This window comes from Aplidium turbinatum, chromosome 16 (genome assembly GCF_918807975.1).
Source record: "Aplidium turbinatum chromosome 16, kaAplTurb1.1, whole genome shotgun sequence".
Lineage (NCBI taxonomy): Eukaryota > Metazoa > Chordata > Ascidiacea > Aplousobranchia > Polyclinidae > Aplidium > Aplidium turbinatum.
In genome coordinates this window covers 10,382,986-10,407,008 of record NC_137487.1, presented here as the reverse complement: position 1 = coordinate 10,407,008, position 24,023 = coordinate 10,382,986, and the positions used below count along the sequence as shown (strand labels likewise).

At 35.6% G+C, this 24,023-nt stretch overlaps 3 protein-coding genes across 3 annotated transcripts; 1 reads left to right on the top strand and 2 right to left on the bottom strand.

Moving 5' to 3' along the window:
- Nucleotides 1-2,189: 2,189 nt before the first annotated feature.
- LOC145785195 (putative methyltransferase DDB_G0268948) lies at nucleotides 2,190-2,939 on the bottom strand. The gene has a single exon (XM_082596886.1). The coding sequence runs from the start codon at nucleotides 2,937-2,939 to the stop codon at nucleotides 2,190-2,192; it is 750 nt and encodes a 249-aa protein (XP_082453012.1).
- Nucleotides 2,940-7,423: 4,484 nt separating this feature from the next.
- Nucleotides 7,424-13,405, top strand: LOC145785968 (procathepsin L-like). Its single transcript, XM_082597661.1, has 7 exons — nucleotides 7,424-7,565; nucleotides 7,729-7,868; nucleotides 8,572-8,757; nucleotides 9,268-9,459; nucleotides 11,787-11,952; nucleotides 12,687-12,792; nucleotides 13,155-13,405. Exons 1-7 carry the CDS (start codon nucleotides 7,487-7,489, stop codon nucleotides 13,255-13,257), a joined length of 972 nt encoding a protein of 323 aa, XP_082453787.1. The 5' UTR covers nucleotides 7,424-7,486; the 3' UTR covers nucleotides 13,258-13,405.
- Nucleotides 13,406-14,132: 727 nt separating this feature from the next.
- Nucleotides 14,133-23,663, bottom strand: LOC145785967 (thiamine transporter 2-like). Its single transcript, XM_082597660.1, has 8 exons — nucleotides 23,545-23,663; nucleotides 22,660-22,805; nucleotides 17,549-17,668; nucleotides 16,873-17,176; nucleotides 16,040-16,244; nucleotides 15,472-15,664; nucleotides 15,107-15,262; nucleotides 14,133-14,612 (listed from the first exon to the last, which is right to left on the bottom strand). The coding sequence occupies exons 1-8, from the start codon at nucleotides 23,608-23,610 to the stop codon at nucleotides 14,510-14,512; spliced, it is 1,293 nt and encodes a 430-aa protein (XP_082453786.1). The 5' UTR covers nucleotides 23,611-23,663; the 3' UTR covers nucleotides 14,133-14,509.
- Nucleotides 23,664-24,023: the final 360 nt, after the last annotated feature.

The following is a 24,023-nucleotide window of genomic DNA, read 5'->3' as shown; positions in this document are numbered from 1 at the left end:
TACCTCAAGGCCGCCATTAAAAGTTAAACGGGAATTTCTCCAGTCATATATGAGCTAGCAACCTCACTTTAATAGTTTCTGAATAAGCTAACATTAGTGATTACTGTTAGACATATCAATACAGGTGAATGCCACAGACATTTTGTACAACTCAAATTATCTTTTTTTTCAAAAAGTTCAAAAAACTTCTCAAAATCACTAAAAACTGTTTTTCTGTCTTTCTACAAGACAAAGGCCTATAATATTTACAGAACAGCTCCATATAAGATAAACGGTCAGGTAGATGGCAGTAGAAAGTTGATGCGATTTTTATTTTTCGAGTTACAGGGGGTGGCTCAACTTACCCACTGGCACAACTTACCTCACCTTCCCTTACATTATGGACAAAAATTACTTTGTTCTTACTCAGATTTGCGTTATAGAATAGTCATTCTTCAACTATCTTGACTTTCACAAACCAAATGCCCCGATATGAAAGAGAGAGATACGAAAAACAGATAAGGCTAAAGAAGCTTTCAATAAACAACAATCTGTTTGCATTGTTCACATTCCGTAATTCTACTGGCAAGTAACTTAGAGGTGTTTCTGTCGCATCAGGCTTACGTCCAGTAGTTGAATATTTAGATTAAGTTGACCAGAAGACAAGGAGCCAATCTTCGTGTCCGTCTTCACGCATGCCTTTAAGTTTCTTAGCGAAGACACAGCTCCATGCTTTTGATTGGTGTTGAACTGGCTATTTTTTGGACTCCGAGCTAGGACTTTCCCCACTGAACTATGCAGCCGACGCTTAGAGGTAATACGGGACAAAACTTTTAACTTGCCAATAAAAACTTATATCTGAGCTGACCACATAAATTAGGCATTAGAACCAATACAAGAAAAACATAACATTTATTTTTAAAAACTTAAAGTTGCGTACAGTAGAATTGAGTAGTCACAAATACAGTACATGCTGTACATCTGATCAAAACTTCGATCATGTAATAAAAACGTTTTTTGCATTGTTTGTTTCATTTGAAAATTACCACTAAGCTTATTTGTCAATATTTTATAACCTACATTTGGTAACTTTTTCTCATCATAATGCTGAAAACGATGTTCTTCCGCAAGTTTCAATTGCAAATGTAAGGCTAAGTGATATGCAAACATCTTGTTGGGTTTTAGCACCGTTAGTATACCACACACAAGCTGTCGTTAATCGCAGGGCAAGGGTTATAAAACAAAAGAATAGGAACACTAATCGCTCTATCACCACCATTAGACCAGTAGGCAGAAGTTTTAGGCTGTCAATGTGGATGGATAAATATCACATTGGCTTTGGTTAAGAGAATTAACATGGTAGCAACATTATGAGTAGGCTTACATATCTTGACAATTATTTTCATTGTCAGTAGGAAACAAAATATATCACTATGCCTAGTTTTTTTCTGTTTTGAGAAGAGTTAAATTATAAGGGGGATTGATGCGAATATGCTAGTTATAATGCTAGCTAGTATAGTCGTATATGTCAGTTAAAAGTGATATTACATCACGAAAATGATCATGGGCAACATGCAATTCACAACATTCATTCCTGCTTAATGTGAAACCGTGTCACCATATCTGACTGAAGAGACTTCACGGGTTGACAAAGTTTGGAAAAGAATGAGTTTGTAAAACATACTGATGTTGATTAAGCCAACCTAAAAGGAATACAGAAACAATGCAAAAGACGTGAAGCAGACGTAGCAATTAACGAATACAAAAATGAACACAGACAATTTACAAGCTATTCACAACAACAGTCACCTATAAACGATGTCATAATTGATTAAAAAAGTTTTTTATTCATTTTAGCTATGCGATAGCTTCAAGTAATCACTCACTACAACAAGGAATTCTTTGAATAGTGCTAGTAAAACAAAGTAAAAGGGTGTCTAAATTCTTAAATTCTAAATTCTTTAATTAACAAATATTGTCAGTCAAGAAATGATGGGTAAATATGTTCGGTTGTGTTTATTTCAGTGTCCCATTTATTCGTCTCATTTCAACTTTTCTTCAACTGTTTCGGTAAACCTAAGGTTCGAGAAAGCTGTTGCAAGCCGATCGTAAATTACTTTAACAAGTTGAAAGACTAGATCAAGCTACCAAGCTGCGTCAAGGATCAATACCTTTCTACTGAGATTATTTTTGCTTTCAACAGAATGGTTCTACGGCTTTGCAAGTAACAGAAAATAGTCAAAGTCGACAGTCATAATTTTTTCATCATCTGATTTTATTTTCAAGCTCCACAACTTCTCTAAATCTTCCGCAAACTGTATTGCCATGTCGTTAGAATCAAGGTCTTTTTGTGTCACTTTTCCGTGTTTCCTCATCAAATCCTGAGCAACTTTATCCATATAGGAATGATATGAATCTGTGGATCGCATAAGTCCGCAAAATTCATTCATCGAATATTCGTTGACCATGGTAATGTTGTCAATGCGTTGTTTAACTTCAAATGGTATCATGTCAAAGATGTCTTGATACCTTTCTTTTAATTGAATGTACGCTTTTTTCTCTGCCAAGTTATCACTCACACCTTTCAACATGGATATTTCTGCAAGTTTTGTTCCTTTCTCTGAAAGTACTTCACATTTGTTGTCGATGGGAGTGATTTTCGGTACCCAATATCCAAAAATAGCAATGCATCCATTGGGTTTAAGAACTCTTTTGCATTCTGAGAAGAACTTTGGCAAATCAAACCAATGAACTGCTTCTCCAGAAACAATCAGATCAACACATTTGTTCTTCAAGGGCAATTCTTCAGCACATCCTTCAACATATTGTATATGTTTGTATACATTTTGCTTCTTAGCTTGTTTGATTTGTTCTGCACTCACATCAACTCCAACTATTTGGTTGAAGTATGTTTGAAAGATGCTACTCGATTGGCCGTTTCCACATCCAACATCAACCATTAGGTCCGGTTTTTTTGGTAAAAAGTTGTGATTTTGCTGGTTGCGATGAAATTTTGAGACTAAGGAAACCAAGTTTTTGCTGTATGGAGGCCTAAACTTGAGATAATATTCGGATATTTTTGCTGTTTCAAAGAACCTTTGCATTTTGCATTAATTTTTTCTGTACACGATATAATAAGGAAAATGTTAGGCAACCTGAAATGTACAAATATAACTTGTTTAAATGATAAATTTTATAGACTCAGAAATAACTGTTTTTTTTTTCAATACTGTAGCTCCATGACTGACATAATAATCAAAAAAATCATACGATAAGAAAGATGTTTTTTCTTCTGTATATTTTAAATTGCTATACAAACACATTTCTGTCTACTCTGCTAGTGACACTCCTTTAATGAATTAGAAACAAGCAAATATTGAATGTTTTAAATCTTAACTTACATTTTTTTGTAAAATAAAGCCAGACAAAAAAGAATTGTAATTTGAAAAATCTGTACTCGTTGATCTTTCGACTTGTCGATGGCTCAACTTACGTATCTTTATACTAACAATGGTACGAATAGTTTTCTCATTTATACACGGGAAAAAATGGCGCTTTATAATTGGTCAAAAATGCAGCCTACTTGAGGTAGGGTATTGTTTTTATTGCTGATCATATAAAATGCGCAAAGCGTGTCAAAATCTTGTTTTATACCCAGATGTGTCATTAGAACCGGATATCAACTGACGATACCTCGGCTATCTAAGTTGATCTCAAATGTTGCATGGCATGTTATCGGAATTGAAAATGTTGATTGTCAATTAAAAATGAAAACATCGCCCTGAGTTGTCATAACTAGCTTGTACTTAGACAACACCTTTTCTAACTAAAGTGCAAGCTAAAATGGCATCATACTTCATGCTTGGTATAAAACGTAAAGTAATTATTATTAATTAACCTACTTGAACAACACACCATTAGGCTAAAAAGAACCAAGGACAACTTTTTTGTGCTGTGTTAATCTAACTTTTGACCAACAATCTTTGCTTTTAAGGTCCGACTCAAAATTGAACTGAATATGCAGGCATAAGCTACGCTGGCAAAACATTCATAATAATAATACCCATCAAATGCGCGTACAGCAAAAAAAATTACCTATACGACTGTACAAACACGTAAATCTAAAAGAAATGAATATACGTAACTCTAACCATTGACTTTCAGTTTTACTTCAACGTTTACTTTTGTTTTCAGTGCTTACTTTTAAGTTTACAAGTGTAACTGTTGAATTTCTTTGCAGCTGCTATTATAGCAATCTTTCGATTTTATTGTCATGCTGCTCAAACTGGTTTTCGGCCACATTGTTATTCGTTTTAAAGGCTTGTATCAGACAAGTAACTTGGTAGTTTTTACTGGCCATTGCTGTTACTTGAGCATACGGTATACGTAAGATGTACGATTGTAAGTATGGTAGCCTTTTGCCGCGCTTAGATAGGTGCATCTTGCTAAAAGTAATTCGTCAATAGTGAATATTAATCGAAAGAGCAACGGCAATGTCATGCATAACGTTTAACCTAGTTTGGTATTCGTTTTTTTTTGTGTGAAGTAAAAAAAGTTGGGATAAACATCATTTAAGCGATATTTGCAAAATCTTGTAAGGAACCATTAAAACGACATTAGTTTAAGAACCACTGTTAAAGTCTAACGTTAACCTACTGTATGAGTGTATATATTATTCTTAATACTACATATACAGTATAATCTGGAGTATGTATATACAGTATATACCATCAGCAATGCAATCATTTTTGTTAATACAATACTTCAATGAAACTGAGCAAATCGCAAAAGATATATTTTCAGAAAAGAAAAGTTTTTTTTTTCATTTCACAATACATCTTGACACTTTAAAATTGCAGCATAAAAGAAAGATGTAAATATGTGGCCAGTCTCGTCTCTTCTTCGTTTCTTTATTTTTAAGCTGTTTACAGAATTTCTGATTACGTTGGACAAAAGTAATTAATAACATTTTGTGTTTTTATAAACTGGCTTTGAATTAATTACACATTTTTAATGTCTTTAAATGCGTAACTACAAACGTCAAAACACGTTAAGGTAGTTTCACCTCTAACAATGGCGGCGCAGCCTGCACACAAACGCATAAAAAAATATATGACATTTTCTAAATGGCACAGAAGGCATTTGTCAATCGATCATAATTATACGCGCGTCTCACCCGCATGTGACATGCTAACACAAACAAAATAGACGGTTGCTGAGAAAAAGTAGCTATTAAGTTAGTGATGTTAAAAATACCCAATGACCTATTTACGTCCTCGTTTCACATTTCTTATGCTTTATTTAATATTATTTAACTCCCATTTTTTATTTTGAGTCAATGAAAACAACTTGGTTGAACTGTAAAAAGAAAAGTGGTCAACAGTAAATTTCAAACAGAGATTCGATTAGGTGATTTTTGAAGTGTTTTTGACGCCAATTTCACAAATGTCCTTAATTTTTCTCCAGTACACCAGGTTTTTGAGAGATTTGAATTTTTGCTGTTTAAATTTGACTTATATCGACGCAAATGCGATGCAATTTGACCTAACAGTGACAATGTTAACCTCAAGCTTGCACAACATGAATTTTACAATGCATTTTGATTACCAGTGGCATTTTAGGAGCGTATTTTGCAAATACGTATTAAATACGTAAAATACCGAAATTTTAAAGTGCAAATATTTTCAAAATCTGATGTGGTAAAGAAAAAACGAGCAAAGATTCGAAATCAGCGTTGAAACTTCATCTATAGAAAACTATACTAGTATATGTTTGATTAAAAAATTTAAATAAAACTTGTTGACCAGTGATATAATCATACAGTACACAATAGGCTCAATAGCCTACGATATCAGATTAAAAGCAAATGTCGTTTAATGCGAATCCTGCATCTGGGTTAATTTGAGTTTCCATGTTGATCATAAACTACTGAAGGCATAACTTCTTTTTCTCTCAACCATTCATTTCAAAAAAGTTATCCAGTATTATAATGTTTACCTACAAACTACCACAAGTACCTTATCATATCTGATTCAACACCAGGTATGCCTGGAATCTCAGATTATTAGGTTACTCACATTTAATAGTTTAATATTTTTAACAGAAAAAATAAACTTCTCAACAGTGGTTGGTAACATTTGCTTTCAAACTTGTTCAATCTCATTTAAATACGTCTTGTTTTTGTATTTTACTGTACCGGAAAGTCTAAAATCATGGCATTTACAGCGAGGTTGTGAAATCACATTAGCCGAATGCAGTAGACATAACCAAGTAGTGTTTCACATTTAAACGTCTGCAAAGGGGAGTTTTGATGGAAGCTGCAAAGATCACTGTCTTAGAACATAAAAAATGACTACAGTACATGTTCAACCAGCAAAGGTATGAAATATTTGAAATATTGTCGTGAGTGTGAACGATGATGATAATGTGCCTGATCTGATACAGACGTTGACGATCATGGTCTTCCAAACTTCTCTGTCATTTGCCATTCGTATAAAATCGTTCGTTTTGACTGTTGTGTTTGTGGCCCATTAAGTGGCCTCGAGTGTGAATGGTGTATGTCAAAACCACTTTTACTGTAGCTTCAATCCGATACGTAATGTTATATAAAATAATCGTGTGTTCAAAGATAAAAATGCTGAAAATACTGCTTTTTGCAAAAAGTTTTAAGTCTGGTGTTTTTCCTATGAGTTAATCTAAAAAAGTTTGTGGTTGATCAGCTGTTATTGTAACGACTTGAAATGAAAGTTTTTTTTGCGTCAGCTATAAAACTTTTGACTTTTATGCTGAGTAATAAGCCAGTTTTGCTTGATGGAGTTTTACAAAAATGTGAAGAAACAAAGACAATCCAATCTGACCTACACACATTAGCTTGCAGTTGCAACAACGAATTAGTCAATATTTGAGTTAGTCATGGGAATGATCGTGATTGACATGTGACGTTTTATCAATAATTAAACGCATTATTCTGCTAAATGCTGTTTCGTTGTTTTAATCTTAAAGTTTTATAGCAAACGACAACATACCTGCAAACTAGGTAAAGGTCAAAATCCATGTTTTATTACACAAAACTAATAAGAAAGAGATATTTTATGTTTTTATTTGACTGCCTACTTTGCAATTCTATTAACATAATACAATTTTATTTATTTCTCTTGCAAGGCTTGAAGCTCGTTAATCAGTGTTTTGTTCCGAAATTTACTGAAATCAACGACCACAGCAAACGTACAACTCGTGACAACGTTTGCAGGCTTTGTGTGCGTGTTTGCTTAAGATTTTTCTCATTTAAATGTTAACAAAATTGCCTTGCAAGCATATGTAAAAATTACTCCAAGAGCCGTGTTTCTGCAGATAATGGCTTGAATTCACAAAATTATAATTAGTTCTTTTAAGATTAAAATTAGCTAAAAAGCTTTTAGAGTACAGGGAGTACATAGTATAGAAAAAAAACTTTTATAATTGAATTTATTTCTTAGATTTTAGCTAAATATTTTGGACAACGTTCAAGATGAAGATATTTATTCTGCTTGCGCTTGTAGGCTGTGCGTTTGCTACTGCAAACTGGGAAGAGTGGAAGCAATTCAACGGTAAAAGCCTATTTTTACTTCTTAGTAGACTATATGCAATTGTTTTCTTTTTTGCTTCCTTTGTTGTGGTATAGATTTTTCAAATTTCTTCGAAGAATCGGCGACAGCAGACTACGAAAATCGTTGATTTTATACGTAAACTGCTCTTTTTTTAACGTTATAGAAAAGCAGTACGTTGACGAAGAGGAGTACAAACGACAAATGATTTGGAAGCAAAACCTTCAGATTGTCATGAAACACAACTATGAATATGACTTGGGTATGCATACCTTCAAAATGGGAATGAACCAGTTTGCCGACATGGTAGGTCAACCTATTAGCTAACAAAATGCTTCCTGTTTAATAGAAGAAAAGGAATATATTTGTTTTTTCTGCAGAATACTTCTGTAATCATAAAAAAAGGCCAACATTGGCAAAACTTTCAGCCGGGCTCTTATAGTTACAGTTTCACACAACCAACTTTCAACGCCAGGTTAATTATTACATTATGTGTGTAAGTGTAAATAAACTTGGTATGTTCGTTTACTTTCTGACTAGCCACTGGAAAATCATGTCGAATCGTAATACTGACAGGATAACACAATTACTGTGATTTGTTTTTAGTTTTTGTAATGTAAGGACCCTTGGTGGCATTTTGAACAATTGATGCTCAAAGGAAGAAAAGAAAACTTTTATCTTTTATTGAACCATAGATAGACAAAACAAAGTAACTTTAGCGGGTTTAACATACATGTTGAGTTTGTGCTTTTCAGTTTGGAGTGTCGTTACAGTTGTAGTGTATGGCCAGACTTATCATAATTTTCATTTTATGTATATTGCAGATTTGTAATTCATGATGAGGACACAAGCATGTGTCGAAAACGTTAAAGTTTATTTTATTTGAATTGTTACATTTTTTGTGTGTAATATATTATGTTGAACCCGTTAAAGTTACTTTGTTTTGTCTGGCTATGGTTCGACAAAGCGAACTCTCTACCAAATCTTTATCATTTTATCTTTTAATTAGACCGCGGATGAATACAAAGCATTGTATTTGGGAGAGCAAAGAGGCTTGGAGCAGGACATTTGCAAGAAAGGCCAAGTCAATGACACATCAAGCAATGTTCCATCTATGGTTGATTGGACCAAAAAGGGATACGTCACACCGGTCAAGAACCAATTGAAATGCGGATCATGCTGGGCGTTCAGTACCGTGAGTTCTACAACTGTAAATTAAACTTTTGGATGTGCATGCCGCAGTTTTCTCAATACTAAAAAGATTGAACTTAAGTGAAAGATTATTTTCTGTGCAGAATCAGCGATAGACTTATCTTTCTATCAGTGGTGGAAGTGTTATATTTGCTTCATAAGAAAATTAATCGCCTGTCAATTTCACTGCGCAACATTTAAACGTTTTTCTTCCTTATTTAATACCCCATTGTGTACAAACAGACTTACCACAAGGTGTTTTTATGTACATACTGATGTAGATTTTTAATTTTGCTAATATGAACCCTGTTATCGTAACGTTAAACTCAATCTTTGTCTCACTATTTATACCGTAGCCTACTCAGGTTTTGAACCTCACAAATTTTATCACGAAAGAGCATTCAAACTTTATTAACTATTCTTGCATATGCTTGTCATTAGTAGTCAATAATTACATTATGTTGGCAAATTTGTTTCAGTTTCTCTGAATTTAGATGTTGAACATTCATTGCAGACTGGGTCATTGGAAGGGCAGCATTTCAAAAAGACTGGTCAATTGGTTTCACTCAGTGAACAAAACTTGGTTGACTGCAGCACTGCAGAAGGTGACATGGGATGCTCTGGGGGTTTGATGGACAACGCCTTCAAATACATTCTTGAAAATGGTGGCGTTGATACCGAAATGTCGTATCCTTATCATGCCGTGGTAAGAACAGAAATTAGTAATAATTCTATGTGTTTTTTTTACGGCTCTGGATCCATCACAGATTGTTGAAAAAAATGTCGCCCACCTTTACCGAGGTCCGATGAGCGTGCAATCAGTTGGGTAGGCGTAGTTGCTGAAGACAAGACACCGTCTAGAGAAGATAGGCTACTTGGGCATTCTCTACTCCATATGTTGGAGCAAAATTCTTATACGATGAATATAAAATATTGTGGTCTCAACTCATCCCCTATTCTTCGTAGTTCGTATCAAGTGTGAGATCACCCTTACTTAACGTCGCAGATATGCTTTGGTCCTAGGGCTTTACAAGACGGACTGTTTTAGCAGAGCTGTATGATTGAATACACAGCAGAGTAGGCTACAAAATTAGCTAAATTCATTTTCTCAATGCTGAGTGTAGCATCAACGAGATTAAACTGCTATTGTAAATTTTTACGTTTTATTTGTTTCACTGTTTTGTACGCCTAGTATAAAAATTTGTGAAATAGTGCAGCGGAGCTATTGCAAGTTACATAAATTAGCTTTGGCATGCAGACCTCTTTAGACTAGGCTACATGGCAAAATGAGATAGAAAAAAGGTTCGCATAAAGTCGTTTTCGTTATATTGTCTAACATGATCTTTTCAATAGGCTACAACAAATTTAGAGCAAAGTAATAATAATAATGTTAGTTTTCATATAGCGCTGTATCCAGGGCCGGATTACCCATTAGGCTAATAAGGCTATACCCTTAGGCCCTGGAAAAATTCGGCCCTCATTTGTTTAAGGTTAAATTTTTATAAGGCTAATAGTCACACAGATCCAGTACAGTACGGTACAGTTTTTGCTTAAAAACGAATGACCAAGTTGAGTCAATACAGTGAAGTCAATACACGAAGAGCACATTTCCAAAACCACGTAGGCGCCACTTTTATCGAAATTGAGTTTAGAGCAGGGGTTTTCAACCTGGAGGTTGCGAGCCGTTTTTCGGAGGGTCGCGCTGGAAATTCCAGTGTAGGCTACTGTATTCTTTTCAATTCTTTTTTGCCAGAAAAGATTAAAAATTGTGTTTTTTTTGCAATCGACCATTCCTCTAGTGAGGTTATTATATTGTTTAAGCTTTCAGACGTTGCAAAAAGGCATTAACTATAGAAAAGCATACGATATTTTTCACTAAGTTCTTGTACGTTGCTTTGTGCAGACTAAAGTTAACTAGTAACCACGCTTATGGTAATAAAGCAAAGTTATGTAGAATCTTGCAAAATATAGATTTCTCAGTACCGGTGATGTTTTCAATGGCATTGAAAAAAATTAGTGTCGGCTATTTTGCTTGAAAGTTCTTTCAGCAACAGGCGCACGCATTGACAAATTTAAAAGTTAAAAATATGCAGCACCAACCATCTCACTAATAACTTATTGATTTAAACAAATCTATAAAAGATTGCAATAAATTCAACCGGTGAAAGTGCGAAAACGTAGATTATTCTCATTATTTTTTTCTCCTATTATCTAGCTAAGACTGACAGAAAATGGAAATAACAATTGGAGGAAATGTAAAAAGCCGTAATAACATCGCAAAAATCGTTTTTCATTTCGGAAGTTTACGTTGGAACAGCAAAACTAAATATATCTGGATGTCGGCATGAATCAAGTTTGGTTAAATTTGTGCATTAAATATGCTTTTGTTGAATACTTTTGTGGGGGGTCGCGAGACTACAATTGATTGCTTTTGAGGTCGCGTTGGGAAAAAGGTCGAAAATCCCTGGTTTAGACTTTAGAGTGTCATTAGGTAGAGTATTAGCCTACCATAGGTACCTACTATCCATTTCTTTCTTTCCAAAATCTTATCCATCTGCTTCAAATTTGACATAAAAAAAATGCGTTTGTTTCCTAAACCAATTACGCGCCATCATTAGCCATTTTTCTGTTAGGCTATGTTTATGTTATTTTGCATAATTTGAATTTTTTATGTATGTATTCTTACTACTTTTTGTAGCTTGGTTTGCAAAATTAGGCCCTTCTCTAGTAAATATCCTTAGGCCTACAGTACCCTTAATCTGGCCCTGGCTGTATCCATCGCAGAATGCGTTGCTCCACAGCGCTTTACAAAGCAGACAGTGTCAATGCAGCCGTATAGAGGCGCAACTGAGTACATTATTACCCGTATCCACTCCATATATTTTGTTCAAAGTTAGAATAATTATATCATACGTAAATGCTAAACTCTTTACACAAATCCTTGTTTTTTGTGCGGTACTTCATAAAATAGACTCACTACGCTCTGCGGTGGTAGTTTATGCTTCCAACCTATTTTTAATTTTTTTATTTCAGAAAGGTGATTGCCACTTCACCAGAAAGAATGTTGGGGCAACATTGAAGGGGTGCGTTGATCTCCCCACTGAAAATGAAGAAGCTCTGAAAAGAGCTGTTGCCACAGTTGGACCAATCTCTGTGGCCATCGATGCAGGACACCAATCATTCCAACTTTACGAAAGCGGTATGTTTTCCGACCAAGGAAATCCTGTTTGTTTTATTGTTCTTTTCCAGTTGTTATCTGAATTGTAAAAGTTTGGTAGAGAGTTTACTTGTTTGTAGCCCACCCAATAGCTCTGACAGGGGTCCAAGAGATACTTTTGGACCCGGGCAGGGATCATTTTAGGGACCCAGAACCTTTTCAAAAATCTCGGAATCATAAAGAAACCATCGCCTTTTCTTTAAATACAGTGCTTTTTCTTCTGAATATCTTGATTTTGGGGCTGAGGATCTCATTGGTACAGAGCCCAAAACATTCTCTCAACGGCCCTGAGCCCACCACAGTCATATAAAGCTGAGCAACGACAATGGGTTCAACATTTCTTTAAAAAAACACAAAAAAAACAGGAAAATAAAATGAAATAAAAAACATGTTAAGCCCATTGACATTGTTAAGCTTTATTTGGCTAAATAAGGAAATAAAGTAAAAGGTCCTTAAAAACTGCATTTTGCATGTTCAAACAGGTTTTGACAACAGAATCAAACGTTTGTTTGATTTTTATTGCAAGCACGTTAATAATTAAAGATAAGTTTCAAGTCTCGGTAAACGGTAGCTAAAAATGTCAACGCAAGTCAGCGCTTTACGACTAGACAGTGGATGCCCAGTGTGGTGTCTTACTGTAAAAGCATTGGAAGTTATTCAAAGTAGTAGGTCTGTTTTACACCATTTGCATAAACAATGATACAACTTTTTTACAGGGGTATACTATGAGCCTAAATGCAGTGAAACGAGATTGGACCATGGAGTGCTTGCTGTTGGATACGGGACTGAAAACGGTCAAGACTACTGGCTGGTCAAGAACAGGTATTACAGCCAAAATGTTTATATTATTTGGCTTTTGCGTCTGCTTTGTGTCTTGCGACTTCTGAATCGCTAATATTGCTATCTAGAAAAGCATTCCATTTGAACTATACTTTTTAGAACAGCTATGTCTGCAAATGCAGGCAACGAGCATTGCTTAAGTGCTTAATCTAGCATTTTGTCACCGTATTTGTGTTAAAAGTTAACATAATGATACTGTTCATGCAGAATTAGACTAAAGTCGTTTTGCGAGGCTTGACGAGTTTAGTTGACGCCTTGTGCGACCAGCATGCCACATTTGAGATTATCGTGCTCTGGAAAGTGCAAAGCTATTTGTATTTTATCAACCAACTGATATTTTGCAGCTGGGGAGAGACTTGGGGAAAATATGGCGGCTACATTCGAATGTCTCGTAACAGAAGCAACAACTGCGGTATTGCTACCCAAGCCAGTTATCCAGTGGTCTAAAGCTTTTGATGCAAACACTTCAAAATCATTTTCGTTTAATTTTCTAATGATTGTGCAATAACTGTTTATGAGTAAAATTGCCTGGATTTTAATAAAGTAAATATCGTTACAAATGGAAAAAAAATGTTTTTGTCAGACATAAGAAACTTCTTCTTCTTCTTCTGAATCTTTTCTTTTTCGTCACTCCAAAGGTCGAGGGGCTCTGCATTTTCTACCCTTGAGCAGTGGCGGCAGCTCGAGATGTTCAAGATGGTGTCCAGCAGCCAGATATTACGAATACCAGCCTTCTCGTGGTAGATGACACTTTTCAATAACTTGGCTTTAACGCAGAGAAGTCATAAGCAGAAACACTAAATTTAAAATGCAGCCTATACAGTATACACATCAGCACACTGTCAAGCTGTAGTTGAAATATTTGACCACTTGAGAAAGGACACAAATGATATTAACAGTTTATAGAACCCGCTTAATTTACAAGGATCCATACACAGTAAAGCCTGTAACATACAGTTAATGTAGACTGTCGGCTTCTTTTCATGGCAAAAATTACTGATATTCCGATATATGGATGACGCATAGACTAAGCTACATTATTAAAATTAATAAAAATAAAGCTGACTTTTGAAATGCTTTTGGTTGGAAAATGAAATGGAAAGTACCATAATTATGTTATAAAAAATACGCAATAATGCAGCATGCGGCATGTTGTTAATAGTCGAGAATATTATTTGTGCGTTTTACACTGAAGATTATGAGCTGCTTGGGTAATATTGAAGAGTATGTTTTTTGCTGTCACATCTAAGTGGTGTTCATTATATCTTACTCGACAGAGTCAATTGTAGAGTATCACAAAACAAAGAATACAATCAACACAATTAATAAGCTTTTCTATGACCGAACATGTAGGATTAAATCTACAGTAGGCTACAGCTACCACTAGCCATGGCAGGAGCACCAGTCAGGTCAGGTACAGTAACTCTGACATAATCAACATACAGTATAAGAATACAAATCAAATGGGATTAACTGCTCCAACATATCAACCAGTCAGACCCTGAACTGGTGTTGTAAAATTGCTGATAGACTGGCAAGATGCGAAATGCGGCACAAAACTGATGAAAGCAATTAAATGTCTGAGGGTAGAACATGTGCTTGGTAGGTTGTATCAAAGAAAGTGTTTGAGACAAAGAATCCAACTTTCAAGTAAAGATACGCTTTCATTAATTTAAACTGACTTGTAGTCCGTTCAACATCATTCCACTACGGTTATTTCCGTTACTTCAGCAGCACGTAAGCACCACAAGGAATATATAGCATGAAGGAGGAAAGTAAAAGCCACAATTCCAAAGTACAAGCTGTGAACAATCAAGAGTTGATAAATAACCTATAGTTAACTTTACTGTAGGTTAGTTGTATTACAGTAGTCAGTTGTATTGGTTGTATTACATAATGCTGGCATTTATCTCGACCTAAAGACTAGTTGAATTAATATAGGCTACTGTAGTTTGCTTTTTTTTTGCTGCTAGGTTTGGAGTCTAATCGAGCATATGACTTAATTTAGGTCTAAAATTGAAAATTTGATAGATGCTTGAAATAAACCTAAAAGTTATAATTTTTAAATAAAAGAAATGAGCCAAGACGAGATGGCCAAAAGAAAAATTTAGCTTGAATTTGGCCTCAATTAGGTTCAAAGTTAACTTTAAAACTCTAGCCTGACATACGACTTTTGGTGACTACAAAGAAAGAAAATAAAATGCCATGGTGCTAAAAATAGACAACAATTGTTAAAAATCACAAAGTATTGCATTAAGTGTGAAAGCTTTAACTTTGTAAGCTACGTATACCACACCTGTATAAAATAAACTGCGTATGAACATCTAGGCCGAGACCTGCTTTATCCACAATAATGACAGTCAAGACAGTGTTTAGAATGACAGCTGCAAGAGTGTTAACTCCAAACACAAGTGCATATCGTTGTGTCGTTAATCCAAGAGCGATTTGAAATCTAGCAATGAGACTGTTGTTAGTTGTTGTAACCAGCCTGGCAGGATACGTATGAAAGCATAGGTAAGGCAACATTCACCATTGCAGCTCATGCTTCACATTAGAAAGGTAGACAATAAGACATCAAACTTAACAATAAAATTATTAAACATTTGAGCTGATAAATTTTCCAGAGTTGTAAAAACATTCATTTTCAAGAAAATTACTTACTGTGCGATGGTAATAATGACGTTGTACGCGCATATAAATATGACGTAAGCAGCATAGCTAACCCAGATATTTGTAGTCCAGTACATAGTCATCAATAAACCGCATTTCGCAAACGAAAAGAAACTCAAGCACAATTCTCCAGATTTTTTCCAAGAACGTTTTAAATAACTTACCCCAAACGCTCCCACAGCTCCTGCAAAAATTTCGTTTTATTTTCATCCGTTTTGCACCTTCGTTCGTATCATGCCTAACGTGGGATCCAGGTACTGGGGTAAAATGTTATTAAAGCAAAATTGTATTATGGGTTGTGCATTTCCTTTCAAAATCATCAAACTCAGGGATGGAAATGCGCAATGTATGGTGCTACTACTTGTCATTTGAGAATATGAAAGATCCGTCACTGTGAAGCTATTGCTCTTATATAAACTAAAACATTTTTCTCTACCTACGTAGCCAAAGCACTAGTTGTTTTTGAAAAGATTTTTGCCAATCTAATGCAAATGACCAGAATAAAACCATTCAACAGTAGATAAGCTACACTGTAACTTGCTATTGCTAGCCTACATACCAAAAATGGTAGCAACTGATTCCACAGCGCCGTTATAAATTGCATATTCAGTGCTTGGTCTAATTGTTTCCCATAAGTTTTGTGCGTAGTTAGTGACCAGTATCCATCCACATGTCGAAAACGCCCACCACAGCGACCATCGAAGCAGAGTGTGGTTTGAATAACAGTCTCTTGTGTCTCTCCACAGGCAAATCATGCAGTTTGGCTTAAACAAATGAATCTCTTATTAATTGCCTGTGTAGGTTTTAGCTTCACTGTTTGCAACGCGTTAACGGTAAGACCTTCTTGTTAAAATGTCGTTGTGACAATGAATTTTCGAATTTTGCTGTGCAATAGTCTACTTCGGTAATCTTAATTTCTTTTTATGGGGTATCAGAGATTTGATTCAGTCGTTTCACAAGTTTTTAGTTTTACCTTTAATGCTGAATAGTTTAGTAAGCGCACAAAATTTTATCAAATATAACAATGTTATGTTATGTCATTTATGTAATAGTGTTATATCATGTATAAAAAGATGTGCTTAACAAGTTGAAAACTTTTTTCTTACGTCACTGTAGAAGCATATTTTACATATCACAACAATAGCTTCACATTAGTTATTTTACAAATGTCAAAGGGTAATAATAATTTTTGTTTTGTTTTTTTAGCCAAAGTGGGATATTTGCTATACTTGCTGAACGCACGACTGTACGGGTTATTAGTAATTACGTCTATCGGAGCATATTTTCGAAAGAAAGAGCGAAAAAGTTACGCTTTGATTGAAATTGATGAAAATGCACATTTTTACTTTGGCGATAAAATTAAACTGGGCCTAATTACAACACTTAACTTACCACGAAATGAAGAGGTCTGTGAGCTTTGTTGACTACCTTTTCTTTGTTAACTGTTGAATTATCACGAGAGACTCCAAATGTTTGTTTGGGTGACACATGTGGAGTAGACTTTGGCATTGGAAGTAGCCACGAGATAATGAAAGCAATTGACACATTCACTAATGAAATAATGTTCAAATAAAAGTAGTCCAGATGTCCAAAGGACACAAGAAGTTGACTCAGCAGTGAAGCAATAAATGATCCGGCAAGGGCTGATGATCGAACATAGGAAGTCACTCGTTGAAAATGAAACTCGTTAACAGCCCTTCAACAAAAAAGATGACATTGTAGCAATTGTATCATAAGTCATTACATAATGTAGTCAAAGATTTTGTTTATGATGCAGTGGGCTATAGCATACAGTTGGACCAGTGGTAGATCGAAGAGGCAGAACCACATTGGTCAAGTCTCCCTTCCTTAAAATACGAAGAGACAGAATGCTTTTATTCGGTTTGTGTAGCAACGTTTCCAGGCTCGCTTCGATCTCTCAATAACCCTAGGCTCCAGACAGCAAATCAGTCGCTTTGTACATTGATTCAACGTCGATAGACCAATAAAAAACGCAAAGGAAATTACATTTATGAAAGAGCTCAAATTACATCAGGCACTGTTTTTTAAACTTGCGCAAGGTCCCCACCTGTAAATATACGCATAGCATCCAACTTTTGCAGCGGAAGATAAAGCATAACAAATTTGCATAAGTTGCATTTGTTGAACTCCTCGACCGAACAGTAATAGCATCCAGCAACCAATCAGCCTATCAAAACATCAACTTATCAATTGCCTTGTCACCCAGACATAGACCTACGTGTTTTATTTCAAAGGTTATATCATTCGAATGTGCAGGTTTATGCAGTTGCGCAGGCAGAGGGAATGTCTGTTTAAAAACTCTTTCTGAAATGTAAGTGATGTTAAGATAATTGAATCAAAGATGACTGTTATGTTTAAATGCAACTATCGTGAAGTTACACATGTTTCGAACTCAACGACAACTTCACAACAGTTCACAACTCCCATGGCGAAATATTTACCTACAGGAACTGGAAAGCTAAACAAACCAAAAATGCTAAAAAGGCATAAGGAATAAGATTTACGGTGGGTTGTACCTGGATTATAGGTTAAACTAAGGTCTCTGCAGCTAATAAGGCCCGGCCAGTAACAAAGCCCACCCCCGGGATCTCCGTTGTTACCACTCTTTTAAACAAAAGTGAAAGCTCTGATTGCTGCCATGGTGAATTGAGACTGACTGGTGAAGTTTCACAGTCTAGAGTTCAGAACTTTTTGAGTTACAAAAAGTTGAAGTTTGGGGGACTAAAATTGAGTGGTTTTATTAATTTTCACACGTTTTAGACAGCTCTGTACTTAACAAACTGCTTTGACTTCCGTTTTTTTTTGCACTTTATGTGAAAAATATGTGCATGCTGATGCAGTAAAACCAATAAATTTGAACTTTTTTCTAGTTAATGCAAGACTGATAATGATGATCAGATTAGGCTAATATTGGTAATAGGGCCCATGGGGTAGGAAAATTGTACCGTTGTGCACCCCTGGTTAAGAAAGTGAGGGTTAAAGACTTGAGTGATCCAAACAATTGTTGTTACACCATTAATCCAATTTTTTATTGCAATGGAAATATCATAATGTCAGTATAAAAGTACTTTAGCATTTCTACCATATCTAAAAATACCATGTTGTTTGAAAAAAATGGAGCATGGGGGGGAGGGAATAGTTGTCTCTGTATATATGAATTACACTAGCCGACACAATTTTTGGTGCCGGCAGATTTTGAACTGATTTAGACTAATTTTGGGGCGCTGATTCCGAAATTGCAATCAGTTTTTTCTCCATCAGGTCAACTTTTTAAGTTACAGTGAGATTGACTTTTTTACAATTGCCCTACAAAGTAGCACAAATGCAATAGTTTTAATGCTGTCTTTATGAAATTACAACCTTTATTATTACTCTTGCATTACATTCTAAAACAAACAATGAAAGCAGATAATGCCAAGACATATGTTTTTCTGTGTTAAATGCTAGTATAGGTGCAAATCAAGACAGCATAATGGTACTTTTTTTGGGGGGGGGGAGATCTAGCCCGCTTATGGCTACAACATCTAGAAGCAGTGCCGGATTAACCAAGTGCGGGGCCTGTAGCAGATTGATTTGATGTACAGATAATGACTGGAAAGTAATTGAATATTTTTTAGATTTGATATTTTTTGATTATAATGTAGCCGCTCTTGCCCCATCGTGTTTCGCAGATAGTTTTTAATCAACTTCAATTTTGAAAATAATCTCTCTCCAGTACAATTAGTTACCATCATACATAGATAAATGCGTAACAAATTGTCAATGTTAGGAAACATGGTGTCAATATTGTTTTCTTTAATCGAAGTGAAATAGTTGAGTTCTGGAGAGGAGCAATCAAAAGCAATGTGCTTTACGAATTGGTGTATACCTTGCGACGGGGCTCCAGCGCAGATTGTAGGCTGTCCAATACTGCAAGGAAAAACTTCCACCTGGAATTTGTCTTTAGTTGATATCCATTGCATCTGAAACTGAACGGCCACTGCCTATACATTCTCATCGTGCGTTCGATTTTGGACAATTCTTCTTGTGCTTAGGCCTATTGGTCGGTAATCCGGCACTTGAGTCAGCTTCTGCGCTTCTGATTCAAACCTAACGAATTGTTCTCTGAAAGTCTGTAGGGATCCTGCCAAAGAGGCACACAACGCTGAAGCAATGCTGAGATTTTGCCGCTTTGTTTCAAGAGAGGCTTGACTTGCCTGGAAGCAATCGGGTAAGCTTTTTCAAAAAACCACTAAGATTCCAATTTCGAGCAACTCCATTTTCTCGAGGAGTCCATTTGCCTGCTGTCGACATTCTGTCTTTTGCACTTGGTCATTTGCAAGTTTCTCTAGTGTCTGCTTTTTGAAAAGAAAACGTTCTTTAATAACTTAACCTTAATGGCATCAGCTCTTGCGGACCATCGTGTTTCAGAGAGCTTCTTTAGCACTCCACCATCTGAACACTCCAGAACGGACCACCGGAGTGTTGAAACAGCAAAGAATAGCCTACATAGACATTTTCAACGAAGTCAAAGCACTGAACTGTTTCTGGATACGATTGTGCAGCGCATACACCAACTGGATTCAACGAATGAGCATAGGATGGAACATATTCTGCAATAGCACCATTTTTTTTGACAAGTGTCTGTAGGCCTACTCCGTTATATTTCCGCTCGTGTTGGACGCGTTGTAACAACTCTGTCCAAAGCAATCGGCAAGATTGATACTCTTCTCACTGGTGTACAAGTACAGTCGAATAATCTTTCAAACAACTAGTATCGTGGGCTCGTGGCACTCGATCAGGCAGTTGCCTCCATCGGAAATTATCGGTTTTTAAAGTTTACAATAATTAGAAAGGGATAAGTCGTTGGGACTAAGTAATTTAATCCTACAACTATAATATTCTCCCATGCCATTCCAGTTTGCAAGTCAAAAATTACATACCAACTATATTCGACAGTTTTTTGCAAAAAAAAAAACGTTTTGTTCACCAAGCGCGGGGCCTTGTGAGGCGCGGGGCCCGTAGCAGCTGCTACATCTGCTACTATAGTTAATCCGGCCCTGTCTAGAAGACATTGTCTCAATAACACAAATATTTTCTGCTACATCTGTGGTGATTACACACTAGAGCCTAACAGAAAACCAATCAATGATTTTGTAAAGTGTGCTTATCTTGCTTACTTTAAAGTGAAGTTGGGGGATCGAGATAAGTCTTGGGCTCTCCACATTGCTTGTAAAACTTGCAAAGAACATTTACGTCAATGGACGAACAGAAGAAGAAATGGATTAAGGTTTGCTATTCCAATGGAGTGGCGTGAACCAAAAGATCATAATAGCAATTAGCAACTACTATTTTTGTGCAGTAAACATAAAAAGCATAAACAGGAAAAATAGGACTTCCTTGCAATATCCAAACCTAGCTTCAGCAATCAGGCCAGTGCTACACAGAGAAAAACTTCCTGTTCCTGATTTTGAAGGGTTGCCACAATTGGATTTACTTCCTGACAGCGAAGACGAGCAAACTTCCACCGACAGCGATTCCACCCTTGCTGAAATCGAATTTCCTCCTACTATATTACCTTATCAACTTTTTTCTCATGGAGAACTCAATGACTTGGCGAGGGATTTAAATTTATCAAAGAAATCTTCTGAGTTACTGGCTTCAAGACTCAAAGAAAAAAATATTTTTGAACCAGGTACTGTAATCACTTTCTATCGGAAACGCCATGTAAAATTTTTGCCCTATTTTTCTCAGGAAAATGATATTGTATACTGTACCGATGTGGAAGGTCTTCTTAAAAGTTAGGTGTAGCAGAATACAATCCTCAAGATTGGCGACTTTTTATTGACAGCTGTAAACGAAGTCTAAAATGTGTTTTGCTGCATAATGGAAATGTTTATGGATCTGTACCACTTGGACATTCAACAACTCTCAAACAAAAGTATAACGAAGTCAAATTTGTTTGGGTTGGGTACTGGGTATAATGAAGCAATTTGTAAAAGCATTCGATAAAGATGGAAATTGTTTTAGATATATTTGCACAAAATTTCCAGGATTAACATTTGAATAGTTAAAAGCCGGCATATTTGATGGGCCTCAAATTAGAAAATTAATCGATGATCCAAACTTCTCATCTTCTATGAATGAAAAAGAACTGAGTGCCTGGGATGCTTTTGTAAAAGTTGTTAAGAATTTTTTGACAAATAAAAAGGCATCCAATTACAAAGAGTTCGTGTCTAACTTACTCAGAAGACTCCGGGATATTGATGTTAACATGAGCATCAAACTTCATTTTCTGCACAATCATCTAGACTACTTTCCTGATAATCTTGGCGATTTGAGTGACGAGCAAGGGGAGTGATTTCATCAAGACATTAGTGAGATGAAAGTCAAATATTAAGGGAGATGGGATGCTACCATGCTAGCTGACTATTGCTGGTCTATTAAACGCGATAATGCTTTTGCAGTTCACTTTCGTAGATCTTTTTTAAGCGCAAGTTTATGGCAGACACTCAAGCAAGGTGAAGAATAAAAGCTACCATACCTATTAATCCTATGTTTGTGTATACGTTTTTAAGATCTTTGTTGGCTTGCTGAAATTGATTTGTGTCTTTCAACAATATATTTGACTCGTGAATAGATTTTACATTAGCAATAATTATGCATAAGTGCACTCGTGCAGTGGAATCACCGTAACTAGAAAACTACACCTGATAAACAAAAACTGACTGCATTTTCGAAATCAGCGACCCCAAATTAGCTAAGAACAGTTAAAACATCTTCGGCACCAAAAAAAATTTTTTTTTGTCGGCTAGTTGTTTTGTGGTGTTGTTATTGTGAAAATACACCTTTTTTTTATCACTTTTGATGCAAATTCAAACCGGGCCTTATTCACAACGCATGCATCTAATAAGGCACGCTTGAGATTTTTTTATTTTTTTGATATTTCACAACTCCTTTTACCTAGAAACTTGTTTCATAGATATGTTGTTTAGATAGACCCAAAGTATCCTCATTCCAAGTTTCATTCAAAATTATGCAGTATTTAGACAAATATTGAGGTTTGAAAATCAGCGGGCCTTAATAGCTGCAGGTACCTTATATTTCTTTTTCAACGACATAAATCGTTTATGCAAAATTAATACTAAAATGTTGATGTCAAAAATATAAGCCTTTCACCCAATGCTTCGTATTATGATGACTGGCTTGTACTTTAAGTGATCTGTTAGAAGAAGAGTTGGAACCAGAAAGACTAGATATGCATATGTCCACATAGGATAAACTTGATTTACCACTTCTTCGGCAGTTAAGTTGTGAATTGGACCCTAGAAAAATATATACAGTATAAAGAATGTGTACATTACCCGGATATTGTGCTTGGTAACATATGCCCGTGTTACATATAAATATGTCAATATATCCGAAAATTTTTTTGTAGGCGTACAGATAGATAATGGTAATCTGGTAATGTTAGCAATAACAGTTTACTATTGAAATTCGGATGTCCAGAGAATAACCATCGTCCCAGCATAAAAATAAAAAAATAAACATTTTTTTCGGTTTAAACTATGTTTACCGACTCATACGACGATTGGCTATTTCTGTAACTGGTGGCAAAGATAAAAAGCGTTCTTTTCTAATGCATGTTCAGCTATTAGAATATTTTATCGTGCTGTCATATCTGATTGACATGTCATGCAGCCAAGACAAGGTGTCAAGGTTTTCGATTTCCATAACCAGGTTTGAAATTGCTTCGACGCAAGTTTGCTATTACAGAAATGTCTATGAAACATGTGGCTTAGATGCGACATGCTTTCATAGCCGATGTTTACGTTGGTTTGCGTTTCCTAACTACACGTGTAGAAATTCAAAAACAGTGTGCGAAATAATATAAGACTTCTAGTGTTAAAGCTACAGAGCGAAGTCTCAGGAGTTGGTGTAATTCAGTAGCACCGCAAAAAAAAATTTAAATGTGTTTGCCTGCCATGCAAGAATACATTGAAATTCGGCTCCAAACATTACAAAAATTAAACCTCAGTCGGTAAAAAAGCTCGTTTGACTCACCATTAGATATGGAGTGAGGAAAGGTTCGGACGGTTTGACTCGTGTGAAGAATCCAAACCCGCACATTAGCAAAGTGGGAAAAATCCATGAACGGTCAGCCTTATGATCTGCTGAAGCAGATGCCATCATTCTGACAAAATATGCTTTAGCGCAAGTATTTCACACCAACCTCAAATCGTGCAATATTAATAGGTTTGTGATTTATGATAACCTACGGTTTAAATGACCTAATAGGCTATATCATCTGTACAAACAAACTGACAAAAGTAGCTGCATGGTAGTAGCAAAAAGTAACAACTGGGTTATCCTGTTTTACATTTCACTTCAAAAACAAAGCTGCTACAAATGATATTTCTGGTTTTTGAAGAAAACTATGTACAAATATTTTGCAATATTTTTCTAATCAAAACGAAATATTATGATATATTTTTCAAATATTTTTGTTTCAATCAAACTTCGTTAAAACAACGATTGAATTT